Source organism: Molothrus ater, chromosome 1 (genome assembly GCF_012460135.2).
Source record: "Molothrus ater isolate BHLD 08-10-18 breed brown headed cowbird chromosome 1, BPBGC_Mater_1.1, whole genome shotgun sequence".
NCBI classification, from domain to species: Eukaryota; Metazoa; Chordata; class Aves; order Passeriformes; family Icteridae; genus Molothrus; species Molothrus ater.
In genome coordinates this window covers 70,617,928-70,631,477 of record NC_050478.2, presented here as the reverse complement: position 1 = coordinate 70,631,477, position 13,550 = coordinate 70,617,928, and the positions used below count along the sequence as shown (strand labels likewise).

Here is a 13,550-nt window from a genome sequence, read left to right as displayed (position 1 = left end):
AACAAATTTCTTTTTCTTCAGCTACAGCAAAAAGAAAAATATTTTGATAATATTTTGAGAATTTTATTATAAACCCACAAAGCCACAAAAACTGGCAAAGGACCTAGAAGGTGCAACACTTGAAACTGCCAATTCACTTATTTAACTGAGTGGATTTCAGATAGTTTCCTTTACCAGTCAAACAGTGACTTGGGGTTAGCCCCACTGGGGATTGAGTTGTTACAAGGCCGCGCATCGCCACTGAAGAAAGCCAAAGCTCCTCTGCTCCATGCTCTCCTTGGCAAAGCACCTGGCATCCCTCTGCAAGCCAGGTGAAGTCCTGTGCTGACAGAGCAAGAGGCTTTTGCTTGGGACTTGCACAAGAAGCAGTGTGTTGTGCAGGAGGGTGCCTAGCAGAGCGGCCCAAATCCAGAGCCCAGAAGGGATGGGATTTTGGTCAGTGCCCCACGCACAAGCTCGGAAGGGCCCTGTGCCACAGTGGTCCATGATCTCTTGCTCTGTCCTGGAGGCAGATGCCTCTGCCATCCCTCACCTTCATGACACAGCCATGGACCACTGCAGGGCACAGAGATCCTCCCAGCTTCCTTTCCAAGGTGTGCCACCAAGCAAAGAAAATTAATTATTTAATAGGCACAAAATAAAAGAGTAAAAAGAGTAATAAATCATCAGTGATTAGGACAGTCAGCTCAGGAGAAGAGAAAGCTGGGGTCTTGTTGCTCATCTAAGAAGCATTTATTCATTTGGCTGTGGACAGCCACCTGAGAAAACACATCAGACTGCAGGAATTAGACACCCTAGTTCTTCCTCCTCCACCAAATGAAATCTCACCCCTGCAGAATTAGAAGGAGACCTGTTGCCAAAGGGGAAGACACCTCAGCAAAATCAGCAGCCACCTGGAAGGTGAAACCTCCAGAGATGTTGGAGTTGTGATGCCCCACTGCCAGGCTGGAAAAAGAAAGTCTCATTGCCAAAGCTCAGGAAAGGCCTAAACGAAGGAGCTGCCAGGAAAAGTGGGGACTTCTCCTCAGATGCTTTTGCAGGTGAGGATGGCACCTAAGTGACAGCAGCTGGGCCAAAGGGTGTCTGCCAGCTTTGGGACATGGAGATTCTTGGGATGGTGTCTCATACAGCCCCGAAGTCCCTCCCTTCTCTCAAGGCAGAATCAGCTCCTGACTAGCTCAGGTGAGGAACAGTGAGAAGCCAGGGACTTCCATCACCACTCTGGGTAGGCGGGCACTTGGAGGATGCAAGTGCTTATGTTCCATCTAAGGTCCTCTTCAGACATCTAAATCCTTCTCGTATGTGGCCTTAACTCTCGAGCAGAATATAAAGAACCACAACAAAGGAACAGAATCACATGAAAGCACATGGCCATTGCATTCCTGGTTCAAATGTAAATACAGTAATTTAAAATTAGGTGTTCTTGGCTGAATCTTCTCTCTGGTTCTCTCACCTGGGCTTCTTCTCATACTTTATATCAAAATGTACATGTCTATGTAAATATGATGGTGCCTGTGTCTCCTTCTGTAGTGCTCACGCTCTTGTTTTTTTTCTTTAACAGCTTGGGGAGAAAGCCATATGTTGGACTACAAGTGCCCAGAGCCAAGCATGGATCCCACGTCTGTTAGGTTGTGTGCCCAAAGAGGGAACCCATCACTGCAAGACAAACACAGTTGTTTCTCCCACACCAACTGCATCCCTTCAGTGTTCCCCACGTCAACGTCAAAAAAAGTTGCCAAGTGCGACAGGCCACTGCCAAGCCAGTCCTTCTGTAGCTCTGGAAATTAAAATGAAGCCATTAAGGTTTTAATCAGAAAGCATATATTATACCAAGTACCACAAAATTGCAGAGATGAGCTAGTTCTCCTCTTTTTTTCTTTTTTAATACAATTAAGATGTTATCAGGCCAAAGTACAATATTGCGGTATCCTGGCCAAAGTGAAAATCTTTGAAAGCAGCATTTATTTGCCACCAGAACCACAAGCTAATAATGCAGATTACGTGCAGTCCCCATCTGTTGCTTTTTCTAAGTTTTGAACAAACCCATGAGGCTGTGTATTGTAAGGGCATTAACAACCCCAGACACCATTATCAGCAATGTCTAGTGCCTAAAATTTATACTCCCCCAGCTATATACCCCTCCCACCCTGCCCTTCGATATGCTTTCCTTCTTTGTTTCCCTTGCAATATAAAGAATTCACATCCTGAAAACACACTGTCAACTTATAGAATGGATTCAGACCAAACAGACAAACAAGAAAAACACATCAACCAAATTTCAGACCTGAGTGAAAGACACAGGCCCATTCATGAGACACAAGGCCCGTGCTGCCCAAATTACCTGCTGTGTAAAACATGCTCTCATGACTAAATGTGACACTCTCTTCTCTGGTACCGTGCAGCCTCTAATAAACTTACCACTCCACAAACTAACAGGGAGCCAAAATATAAAGGAGAGAAGGCTACAGCAGCCAGGGCTCCTGCCAGTGTAGCACCCTGCATGACAGGGAGATCTTGCAAGAGGCTGTCCTGAAGTCCTACCAAGCATGACCACATACAAAGCCACTCTGGAAGAGCCATTTATGAATAAGGTTCATACATGGGGTATCGTGCAAGAGGCAAGTTGAAGACCAAGCACATGTATTAAAGCATCCTTTTACACTGACAGATCCTGAAATCAAGAAGAAAAAAAAAAAAAAGAAGAAAAAGAAAAAAGAAAAATCCACTGCCTCATGTCCTCCTTGATTTCTTCTGCCTGAAGAGAGGATCCCAAAAGCTGTGTTTGCAACTTCATGTTAGTCTTTTGTTCTTTGTAACCAGCTATAAGGTTTTGCCTGTGTTTAATAATGCTAGGGCTCAAAGGTACCAGCCATATACCAGAGAGACAAGCAAAAGCCACCTTCAGGTAGTATTTTGCACATCTTCCATGCGTACATTACAAATAACAAGAGGCAGTAAACAGTACCACGTGCATCCAAATTCTGGAGCTTTTGTTGACAGGAAACCTCAATAAACAATTAAATGGCTATTGATAAGAAGAATCCTTTCCTTTTAAAGGCAGTGATTGCTTACAGTCCGAGTTTCTTGTACTTCTAACTGTCAAGCAACAGCTCCAGCACTCCCCTCCTCTGGCCAATCACGCCTGGTCACACCTGTCTTTTCACATTCTCAGTTTTATTCATTATTTATGTTTCTCTTTACACAATACACCCACAGGACAATACATCTCCAGCATGCTTACGATTTGATCCAAAGCTCACTGGAGTCAACAGAATGACTTCACTGGCTCTGGAGCTAACCAAGGGCCCCAGCTCTGCAGACGGGCTTCCAGCCTGAGGAGGGACTTACGCACAAGTCAGGCATCCCAGCCCAGAAGTGCAATTCCAAAATCCCTAACCCTTTAGCTGCTCGTCTCTGAACAAGCCAAGCTCTCCAAAAGCCTGAACCACTCAGGGTTTTTTTTCTTCCCTCCAGTTATCTGTTTCGTGAAAAAAGACCCCCACAGCACTAACAAACCCTCTGTAGTGATCCATGAACTAGGGGGTCAGGGGATAGACCTGCCTCTCCCAAGTGTGGTCCCAACAACCAAGTGCTGGAGTCATGCTGTGCGTATGTGTGCATATACATAAGTGTGTGTCTGTGTATGTGTGCCTATTTGTATATAATACACAGACACACAGACACACACACACACACATTTTTTGCTCCCCCTTCTGGCCCCATGAATCTTGATTTTTTTTTTTTTCTTCTTGATGGAAGCAGAGGAGAGCAGGAGAACAATCCTGCCTCCAGTGTGACTTGTAGGCAGGGATCAGCAGCACTCCTCTGGGAGGTGCGCAGTGTGGATTCCTGGTGAGAAAAGGGCCCCAAAGCCTCGCTCCCTCTGTTATAGCAGCAGGAGATGTCCTCTGCATCCCTGGACATGAATCCCCTTTAGTCAGGCAGGTTCAGCAGCAGGGAAGGCAACACCTTCATTTTTTAACAGAGATAGTCAATGCAGGCAGCACATAGCCTAACACTGATTTACCAAGAGACCCAGTGCTAACAAACACCAAGCTTGAAAAACATGTTAACTGGGAAACATACATGTAATTTACATTTTTCTACATACACCTCTTAAAGGTGTGCTGTGTAATTGAGTCAGCTTTCCGTATTTCACAGGAGAACCTGAAATTGCCAGTGTCCTACCTAGCTGACCTCCATTTCTAGGTGAGTTTTGCCAGCTCTCAACATAGGTTTCTTCTTCGGTATAAGTTTTGCCATTTCTCCCTCCAAAACAGTAATATCATAAGCTCTACACATACAACAACAGGTTTGGTTTGTGGGAGAGCAGCTGGGACCACATGTTGTTCCAGGACATCAAATAATAAAGGAAAAAAGGAAATAAATACCCTTCTGATTCAATGCAGTTACTTATTCTGGAAAGAGAGGGAGAGAGGAAAAGCTTTTAACCGACTACAAGTGAAAAAGCTGTCCATTTTCCACCAGTGGAAAGCTTCCCTTTCTAGTTGATGCTGAAGCCTGCCCCAGACAGAGGTGATCTCTACCCCAGAAACACAGCCACTCATCCGATCACAACAAATACTCATTTTCCAGAACACGTCTCCCAGCACCTTTGTTTCATCTCAAGACAAAGATTTTTCACTCTAGACTTATTTTATCCCATAAAACCCCACTCCAGTGACAACCACAGCTGCAGACACTGTCACTGATGGCCACCTGCTTGCTGGCAACACCAGCATCCCATGTTTGTTGCACACCAGTCTGGTACATCACCCCTCGCAGGTAGGGATACTGCAAGCACACACACACAGGTGGCCCCTGCTGTCCCGACACTGCCTGGGACCTACTGCAGTGTGTATGCCTCTTCTGGCATGGGCATCTGTGCTGCCCCCTCCCACCCCACTGCACGACACTGCCTTGGCTAGGAATGTGCCCTGGCTAGGAACCTGCCCTGGCTAGGAACCTGCCTCCATTCTGCCAGCAGGTGAGGGTGGACAGGAGAAGTGGAGACCACAGGAAAGTGGAGACCGCAGATGAAGACAGAGACTTGCCCACCCCTTTTGTTCACAAGCTGTAGCAGTTCCCCTCAACTCAAACCACTCCACCCTACCCTGCATGGAGGTGAAACTTGACAACTGGCAAAAGGCCTGCACTGCTTTGGCACATCGCACTGCAGACACCCCCTGGGCAAACCTTTTGCTGCCACGAGTGCAATCCCGGGCACTGCCCAACATGGGGTCCCACCAGCCGCGGGCTGGAGCCGGGAGAGGAACCTGAGCAGTCAAGGCACTTACCCAGCCTCCGTTGTCCTGGATCCAGTTGTGCAGCTGCCGGTTCAGGTACTCGGTCATCCAGGCGGCGATGCTGTCCACGAGGTGAGACATCTCCCGGTTGACGCTCTCCACACACATCACACCGCCAAACTCGAAGAAGGCCACAATTCTGCCCCAGTTAACCCCATCTCGGAAGAGCTCCTCCACCACCGCCACGAAGCGGCTCCTGGCCGTGAGGGGCGTCAGGTGCAGCTGGCCGGACATTTGGGCAAAGTCCCTCTGGTAGCGTCGGGAGAACTCATCCCCTGCCTGGCGCAGGACGAGGTGCACGACCTGGGGTGCGGGGCGCAGCCCCTCGGCCGGGGGCGCATGGCTAGCAGCAGCCGAGCCGGGGGGCTCGGGGTGCGGAGACACCAGCCCAGTGTGATCAGAGGAAGTCCCAGCAGCAGCAGCAGCAGCAACCGCAGCAGCAGCAGGAGCAGAGAGACCTGGAGGCAGGGATGCCCTGTCCTCACTGGCAGGCCAGTCGTATCCCCTCTGAGAGAGTTTATAGTGGATGTACTTCAGCACTATCTCCCGGTTATCGTAACCTCTTCTCCCCGGATGAGCCATAATTCCCACGAGGAAGCAGCAAGAGGAAGGGAGAGAGGAAGAAGAGGAGCAGGATGAACCCAAAAAAGTAAAGCAGCCAATAATAATAAAATTAATAACACCAAAAATTATAATCCAGTTATTGTATTGGACACGGTTTCATTCATGCTGGTGTGGGGGAGCTCTCGGGGTCTCGGAGGTACTTTTGTCTTCTCAGTGTTTCCTCCTTGGTTTGAGATGCACGGCATAAATAGGGATTAGAATGCTGTAAATACTTTACTTCCAGGTGCACATTTATTACTTATTATAAATTTACTTTAGGACCATTTCCTCCTCGGTGTTGAAATACATCTTAAAAAATATTATACCGACTCAAAATCAGGTGCATTTTCCCCTAGGTGCTGGACTACCATGGACACGAAAGAGCGGACGAACACACACTGTAAAAATTGCAATTCAACACAATTTGCTAAAGCAGCCTTGGATGGACGTTAATCCAATGCACTTTATGCTAGAAACCTCAACATTAGGTTTTGGGTTTTTTTGTTACACAAACTAAATTTCCTCTGTAAAGTACTTACTTGGACTATAAATATGTTCCTCTGTCAAGTTTCCTCTAAAAGAAAAATAGCAACAATAAAATCCAAACATCACAAGTCTTCAGAAGCGTGAAGTTCTGGTTGCTTTGATGCTTCAAGTCAACAAGGGGATGGGAAAGGGGCAAAAAAAAAATAATTCTACGATTTCAAATGTTTTTTCCCAGACTCCTGTTTAACAGACATCTCCAAAGATGTGTCAAAGCTCAGAAAATCCCGCCTCGCAGACCGGGAAGGCGAACAACCCCAAAGAGACGGAAAATCCTGGAGACCAGATGAACCACATTTGAATCCAAGCTCTCGCCGAAGTGCTCTGTTTTTCCCTCCAGTGCAACGTACAGACATATGCATTTACGTAGTTTCATTCAGACACCGATCGCAGGAACCCGGTGCTTCCACACACACGCACGCACACACCCAAAAAATTAAAAATTAAAAAAAAAATTGTATGGATTTAGGAAATTAATTCTTTTTCACAAGAAAGAGCGCCAAAAAATATTAATTAAAAAACGAAAATAAAAATAAAGAAGGAAAATTGCTTTTGACTGCTGCCATTTCCCGAGCAGCTTTGTATCGGCGGAGGAAGAGCCCCTGGCGCTGCCGAAGAGGGGCGCGGACGGGGCGTGTGTGCGGTGTGACTGGTGCCGATGGGGACCGCGGCCGCGGCGCCGCTGCCCGCCCGCCCGCCCGCCCGCGCAGCCCCGCGCACCCCGCCGGCCGGGGGCGGCTCCTCCGGGCGCTCCGCGCTGCTGCTGCCGGCGGCGGCGGCGGCGGCTCCGGACGGCGGCGGCGGCAGCGGCGGCTCCGAGCGGCGGCGGGCGCGGGCGGGGAGCTCTCCCGGCGGCGGCGGCGGCGGCGGCAGCGGCGGGGGGAGCGGAGCGGAGCGGCGGGGGCGGGGAGAGGCGGGGAGGAGCGGAGCCCGAGGGGTGGCTCCGGCCCCGCGCGGCGTAGCCGGGCGCGGTGGTTTCCTAGAGCTCCGCCTCACGCTTCATTCAAGAAAAGGGGGAAATGGGGAGGGGGGGTGCTTAAAAGAAAAAAAAGAAGAAGAAGAAAAAAAATATAGGCGGCGGCGGGGGGAGGAGAGCAGCCCCCCGCGGTCCGGGCCCGCCCTCCATCGCGGCGCGGGCCTGGGGCCGGCGGCGGGGCGGCGGAGGAGGCGCGGAGAGCGGCGGAGCGGCGGGCGCGGAGGGGCGGCGGGCTCCAGGGCCGCGGGTGCTGCTGCCGGCCCCGCCGCCACCGCCGCCCGTGCGGAGCAAGCGGCGGCGGGGCCGGGGGCTGCCGGCTCTCCGCGGCGGAGCGCGTCCCGCTCCGCGCCGCCGCCGCCGCCCCGCGCGGATTCATTTAATTTTTTTTTTTTAAATAAATGAAACGGGGAGGGAGATATAAAAGAAAAAAAAAAAAAAAAAGAAGTCCGAATGCACCTTTTTAAAAAGCAAAGTGGCCCGCTGCAGGCGTGCGGGGCGCCGTGCATTTTGGTTGGAGCGTGTGCGCGGCCCGCGGAGCGGTGCGCTGCCGATGCCGCCGGCCCGGCTGTCCGGGTGCCCCCCTCCGTGCGGGCCATGCGGGGTCCCGCACACCTGCTCCGCGCAGGCCGCCCTCCCGGCCCGTCTTCAGGGACAGGCAGGGAGTTAGGTTTTAGGACTTCTTGTAGAAACGGAGCTCAGGTTTGTCCCTGTGCCCCGGCCTGAAGAATTTTTTTACATTGAAGAGCGGCATTGAGGAGCTGCTTGAAGATGAGGTCAATCAGGAGCTGACCAAAGAAGCAGAGTTAACCTTTAAAGCTGATTAAACCCACAAAGCTGGGAAATAGTTGTGGCTCAGACCCCTTGCCATCCCGAGCCGCGACACTGGGGGCCAGGGATGTGTAATGCTGGGACTGCCCCAGCTGCAATGGGGCACCATACCGGGGAAATGCCAAGCCGAACGGGAGGAGGTCATCCCCGGCGCCTTTCTCTGCTCAGTACAGGAGGGGAAAAGAGACGTTTGATAAATTCTTCCAGTTTTTGTCGATATAAGGGTGATTGGGATGACAATCTCATCTGTAAACTCCCCCGAAGCTAAAAGGAATAAAATGCATAAACAAAGCTGTGACCATGAGTTCTCTTGGACAGGGGGCACTGGGAATGAATGTACCCTGCATTCCAAGTATGCTTTTAGTTAGAGATAGTTCCTTCAGGCACGGACTGGTCACGCGTGGTTCACAGGGTGACTGCTCCTCTGAGGAAAAGGCACTGGTGTGGGAAGGGTCAGCAGGTGTCCCTCCAACAGAGGAAGGGGAACTCTCCGCGTCCAAACGAGACGGATTCTCCTAAACGGAGCTCACCTGTGCCCTCGGTGATCCGGGTTTTGTTTCGAGGCCGCACCGAGGAATTGGTTTCTGCCATGTACGAAACAGCACCTTTCCAGGTGTACGAAACAGCACCTTTCCAGGTGCCTGAGGCGGCCTTCAGGGTGTTTAACCCGTCTGGCGTCTGTTTTTAGGGGGGCACAGGGAGACACTCGGCACCATACCTAGTGCCAGCATCCTCCCCTCTCTCCCTGTCTCCTCTTCCTCTCCCTGCTCTCTCTCCTCTCCGGCGGGCGGCTGTTGCCACCCAGCGGCGCCTCCGTCCTTCCCTCCGGGCTCGGCCCCGACAGCCCCCGGACCCCGCTCCGTCCTTCCCTGCGGGAGCTCGGAGCTCGGCCCCGACAGCCCCGGGACCCCGCTCCGTCCTGAGGGAGCTCGGAGCTCGGCCCCGACAGCCCCGGGACCCCGCTCCGTCCTGAGGGAGCTCGGAGCTCGGCCCCGACAGCCCCGGGACCCCGCTCCGTCCTGAGGGAGCTCGGAGCTCGCTCGCCTCATACCCTCCCGGGAAACTGCGGGGGCGAGGCGGTGCCCTCTCATCCGTCCTGTGTGCATTCCCACCGCCGATGTGTGAGACGGGGTTGGCTGTGGATGGTTGAGTTCTTGGGGGTTAAGAGGGACAGAGATTGCAGGACAGCAAGTGAAATGAGTTCAGATAAGACTGATGATGCTCTGTGAAATCGTGGACTAAGGGCTGTACCTGACCAGGGGTGTGTAACTCACAGCATGGTTTAATGATAAGTGCATCTCATCTCCATCCATATGAAAGACTCACAAAAGTAAAGTGCTTGCAATGAGCTGAGGGATGGCTTCTGATGGCAGAAATGCAGACAAGGGATCTGTCAACCAAGTAACATCATCACCTTCATATTCATTCACCGAACGAGAACAAAGAACGAGAGGTCTCTCAAAACTGAAAGTAACCTGACATTTCCATGTAACTTTACCATGGTTTAAATGGGACAAGTGATAGAGGAAATCAGAACGGCCATAGCCAACCTGGATGCTCATTCAGTCCGTCACTGTGCTGGTGATTGAATCTAATGCAATTGGTCCTGCAACTGAAAATGCATCAGACAGAGATGTTGAGTAACACAGAAACCCTGTCTAGGTGCACAATGAAGTCCTAGCAAGATCAGTTTTAAAGCCCAAAGAGTAAATCACTATGAGACGGATACAAAAGGTGCATATAAAATCAATGGGATTTTGTAAGGAGGAATTGAAAATATCACTGATTTTATGGTATTTAAAGGTATTTTGCATGTAGAAATGCAAGTGAGGGCAGCTAAATGAACAGAGTGTACTGAGGACACAGTCAGTAAAATAAGAGTTTCATAATTTATAACTGATTCCTGATGGAAACAGGTACAGCAAAATTTTATGGGCTACCCTGTTTGAAAGGGATTTAGTGATGATGCTTTTTCCTCACCAGCTCCACATTCAACACTTTGTTATGGGAATGATAGCTCCCAGCTTTTAAAAAAAGTTTAATAGGAAAATAGTGGTCATGGTTCACCAGAAAGCTTGCTAACACCAAACACAGCTGAGACTGTACCAAAAAATATAAAAAACACAAGGGAAAAATCCCAGGAAGCATTTGCTTTAAGCAAGGGTATTAGCATTGGGTGATGGGAAACAAAAACTGTGCCTTGAAGAACGACAAATTGGGACTCTGTAAAAAAGCAAAACAAAATTATGCACACTTGAAGCCTTGTTCTTAACATTAAACATCAAAAGCATTGCATCTGACCTGTATGGCTCTAATTGAAGGGAGCGGCATCTTAAAAGCAATTATGCTACCTGAATGGGTGATAAACATCTATTACAGTGTCACGAGTTTGCATCACAGCACTGCTTTTCACCTTGCTTGTTTGTCTGAGCTCAGCAGGATAAAACAACAGTTAAGAAGACATCCAAAACAAAGGCAATATGGTTTTGGAGGCAGATGGAAGAAATGGCAAGAGAAGCTCAGGATTTCTTAAGGAACATGCAATCAGTGCATAAAGTCAGCTTAAGAAATCATGGGGCATTTAGGTAGCAGAATAAGATGCTGCCTACTCAAGATCTGATCCTGCAAGTCCTTCCACACACATTTACCTTTATGTGAGTCAGCCCACCGAAGTTAATCAGACTTAGAAGAATTAGCTGTACGAAGAATTGGAACTTGATTAGGAATACAAGCAGCAGCTCACCTGCAAGAAAGCTCTTTTGACACTGAAGAGAAGTGAAAGCATTGCCATTTAGGCATCAGTCAGGTCTGGTAGCATGAGGGACAGATTATTTTCTTGAGACGGCTTTCTTATCCATGCTTGGGCAACTGACCAGACAGGATCCTGGAAAGCCTGCTCTTTCTTCAGTGGCCTCCCAGATGCCCCCTGCTACATCATTATTAACAAATTATGTAGAAACGTTTGTAATGTCTGGCAACTCTAAACTTCCCAACAACCTGAAAGCAGACACCTTTTCCCGTACCTTTGTGTTAACATCAACAGGCTTTCAGCAGCAATCCTGGTCCGTGGTGGCCTGCCCACCCTTTCATTTCCTTGGCTCATGTGCAGGGAAGTTAGAGAGAAGCAAATGGTTGTTTAAAGCCCTGCCTGAGCAGGCACGAAACAAGCAGGATGTGTGTTTGCACTCAGAGTGAGCAATGACATTGCCACATTTTTTTTCTGAAAATCTGCAGGGGTTTTCTATTCTGGAAAAAAATCAAAACCACCATCACCACCAATCAAAACCCCCAACAACAGTAAGCTAAATTGGAGTGACCTGAAAAAAGCATTTAGAGCAACATAGGTAAATACACCTATGACATCAGAAGAGATCCATTGCCTTATGGTGTTGGAGTACAGCTTAAATACTGGCGTTACTGAAGGAGTCCACTAAGACCGTGCCCACAGGTGGGGAATTTGCACATATGCAAATCACCAAGCCGCTCCTCACACAGCCAATGGCTCTGTAAATGCTTTTTGGTGCCATGTCCAGTGAGGTATTTGTCTATGCCACCCACTATGGCCCTGTTTCCCTCAGTTCCAGGCATTCAGTGCTGCTCCCTCCCATGCCAGCATTCATTTACTCTGCATGCCTTTGTTCCTGCAAGAGCTTTCTAACTCGCCCCGAGTAAAACTAACCACCAACCACATGACCTTCATGTTTGTTTCTGTCCGTGAGACCACAATACCCACAGAGGATCTATGGTATCTCTGCCAAGCTGGATGAAATGTCTTGAAAGCAATATTCTTGTAGAGACTTGCATGGATGCACATAACTCTCTGCTATCAGGTGCCACCATTTATTGCTTAGACTCTCTCAGCTGGTTTGCTCAACGCGTGGCCCAGCATTGCTGCCTAGGAAGCAGCTGTCTGTTGTATAGCACGCTTTAAAAATCAGTTTTCTGCATGAAAAAAAGCATAGGAAAAGGTACTACCCTTGAAGCCTGGATGCATATTTTCCTCATTCTTAACCAGGATGATGGCAGGCTAACCTGAACAAACTTTCTCGCTTCTTCAGAGTGCATTCCTGAAATGGGAGATTGCCTTTTATCTTGCTGGTGTTGCAAATGCTGCAGGTGTGGAGTGGATCCTTTTTGGCTGGAAGCGCTTACAGAGCAGATAATGCTACTGTAAAACACTTAAAGCACGCCCAACCTGCAATTATGGTTTATTTCATGGGTTTAATTGCGCTCATCAGGAAAGGCAGCTGGATGAGATACTTGGATAATATCCTTAGGGTCCAACATAGCAAACAGCTCCTGGCTTTCAGATGCCTTTTACTGTACTCATCCCTCAACCATCTTCACTTCTTGTCAGGATCCATAGGCCCCACGGTTTGGATTGGAAGGAGGCAAACAGCCCTGGATATCTTTTTCTCTGACATCTCTTGTGGCAGTACTCTTGCACTTCTCTATGTGGCAATAGGGTCCTGCCTTCACAAGAGCTGAGCTGTCTCGTCACCTTTCGCAAGACACCAACCTGTGCTGGTGACTGAGGCAGTGCCGCCCATGCCCTGTCTTTGTGCTCTGTGCAAAAGGATTGGACACCAGCTTCCCAGATGAAACTGCAGAGGAGCAAAGCAGGCAGGTTCTGCACAAAGGAATAGGCAATCAAAACAGTCTTCTAGACAAACAGGAACATCCATCTCTGCTTCATAAACTTTTATTACACCTGTTAAAATTTCTTAAAGCAAAAAGGGGGGAAAACACTTTTTTGAGTAAATGCTTTGAAATAAAGACCAACACACTTCATTTTAACAACTCTGAAGCACCTGTTAGCTTTGAAAAGGCTGTTCCCCTCAGCTGCAAGTAACCTGTGTCATTAAAAATTTCATTTTAGACCTAATTTTATATACATTATTTACAGTTGCTATATTTACAGATTTAACACCTTTTTTGGTCAAGGGAGTTGATTGTTGGTGCTTGGTAGCATGACTGTGTTAATCATGCATGTTTTGCTCTTGCCCCTTATGTTTATTTACGTTGCTCTAGCAGCACAACTACAGAATCAACTTGAGAGTTAGAACTGGAAAGGTTTAAAATTAACATGGGGATTCCCCTCCAAGCTGAAAACAAACTTGTTTTCAACCTAAAGAAAAAAAAATTCAGACTGGATTGATGGTATTCTACCACAGAGGAGACTTAGTATAATATTCATCAAGGTTTCCACAAACAGCAAACCTTCCCAATCAAGTCTATGAAATGAATCTCCCACATCAAATTAGATTCTGCCCCACCCCCCCCTCCAAAAATTA

General features: G+C 48.7%; 1 protein-coding gene across 1 annotated transcript in view; it reads right to left on the bottom strand.

Moving 5' to 3' along the window:
• Window positions 1–7,046, bottom strand: part of BCL2 (BCL2 apoptosis regulator) — a 96,667-nt gene extending 89,621 nt beyond the window's left edge. Inside the window, exons 1-2 of the mRNA XM_036406879.1 lie at window positions 6,449–7,046; window positions 5,298–6,093 (exon numbers count right to left, since the gene is read on the bottom strand). Coding sequence (XP_036262772.1) covers window positions 5,298–5,888 — 591 coding nt within the window. The 5' untranslated portion in view covers window positions 5,889–6,093; window positions 6,449–7,046. The remainder of the gene's footprint in view (window positions 1–5,297; window positions 6,094–6,448) is intronic.
• Window positions 7,047–13,550: the final 6,504 nt, after the last annotated feature.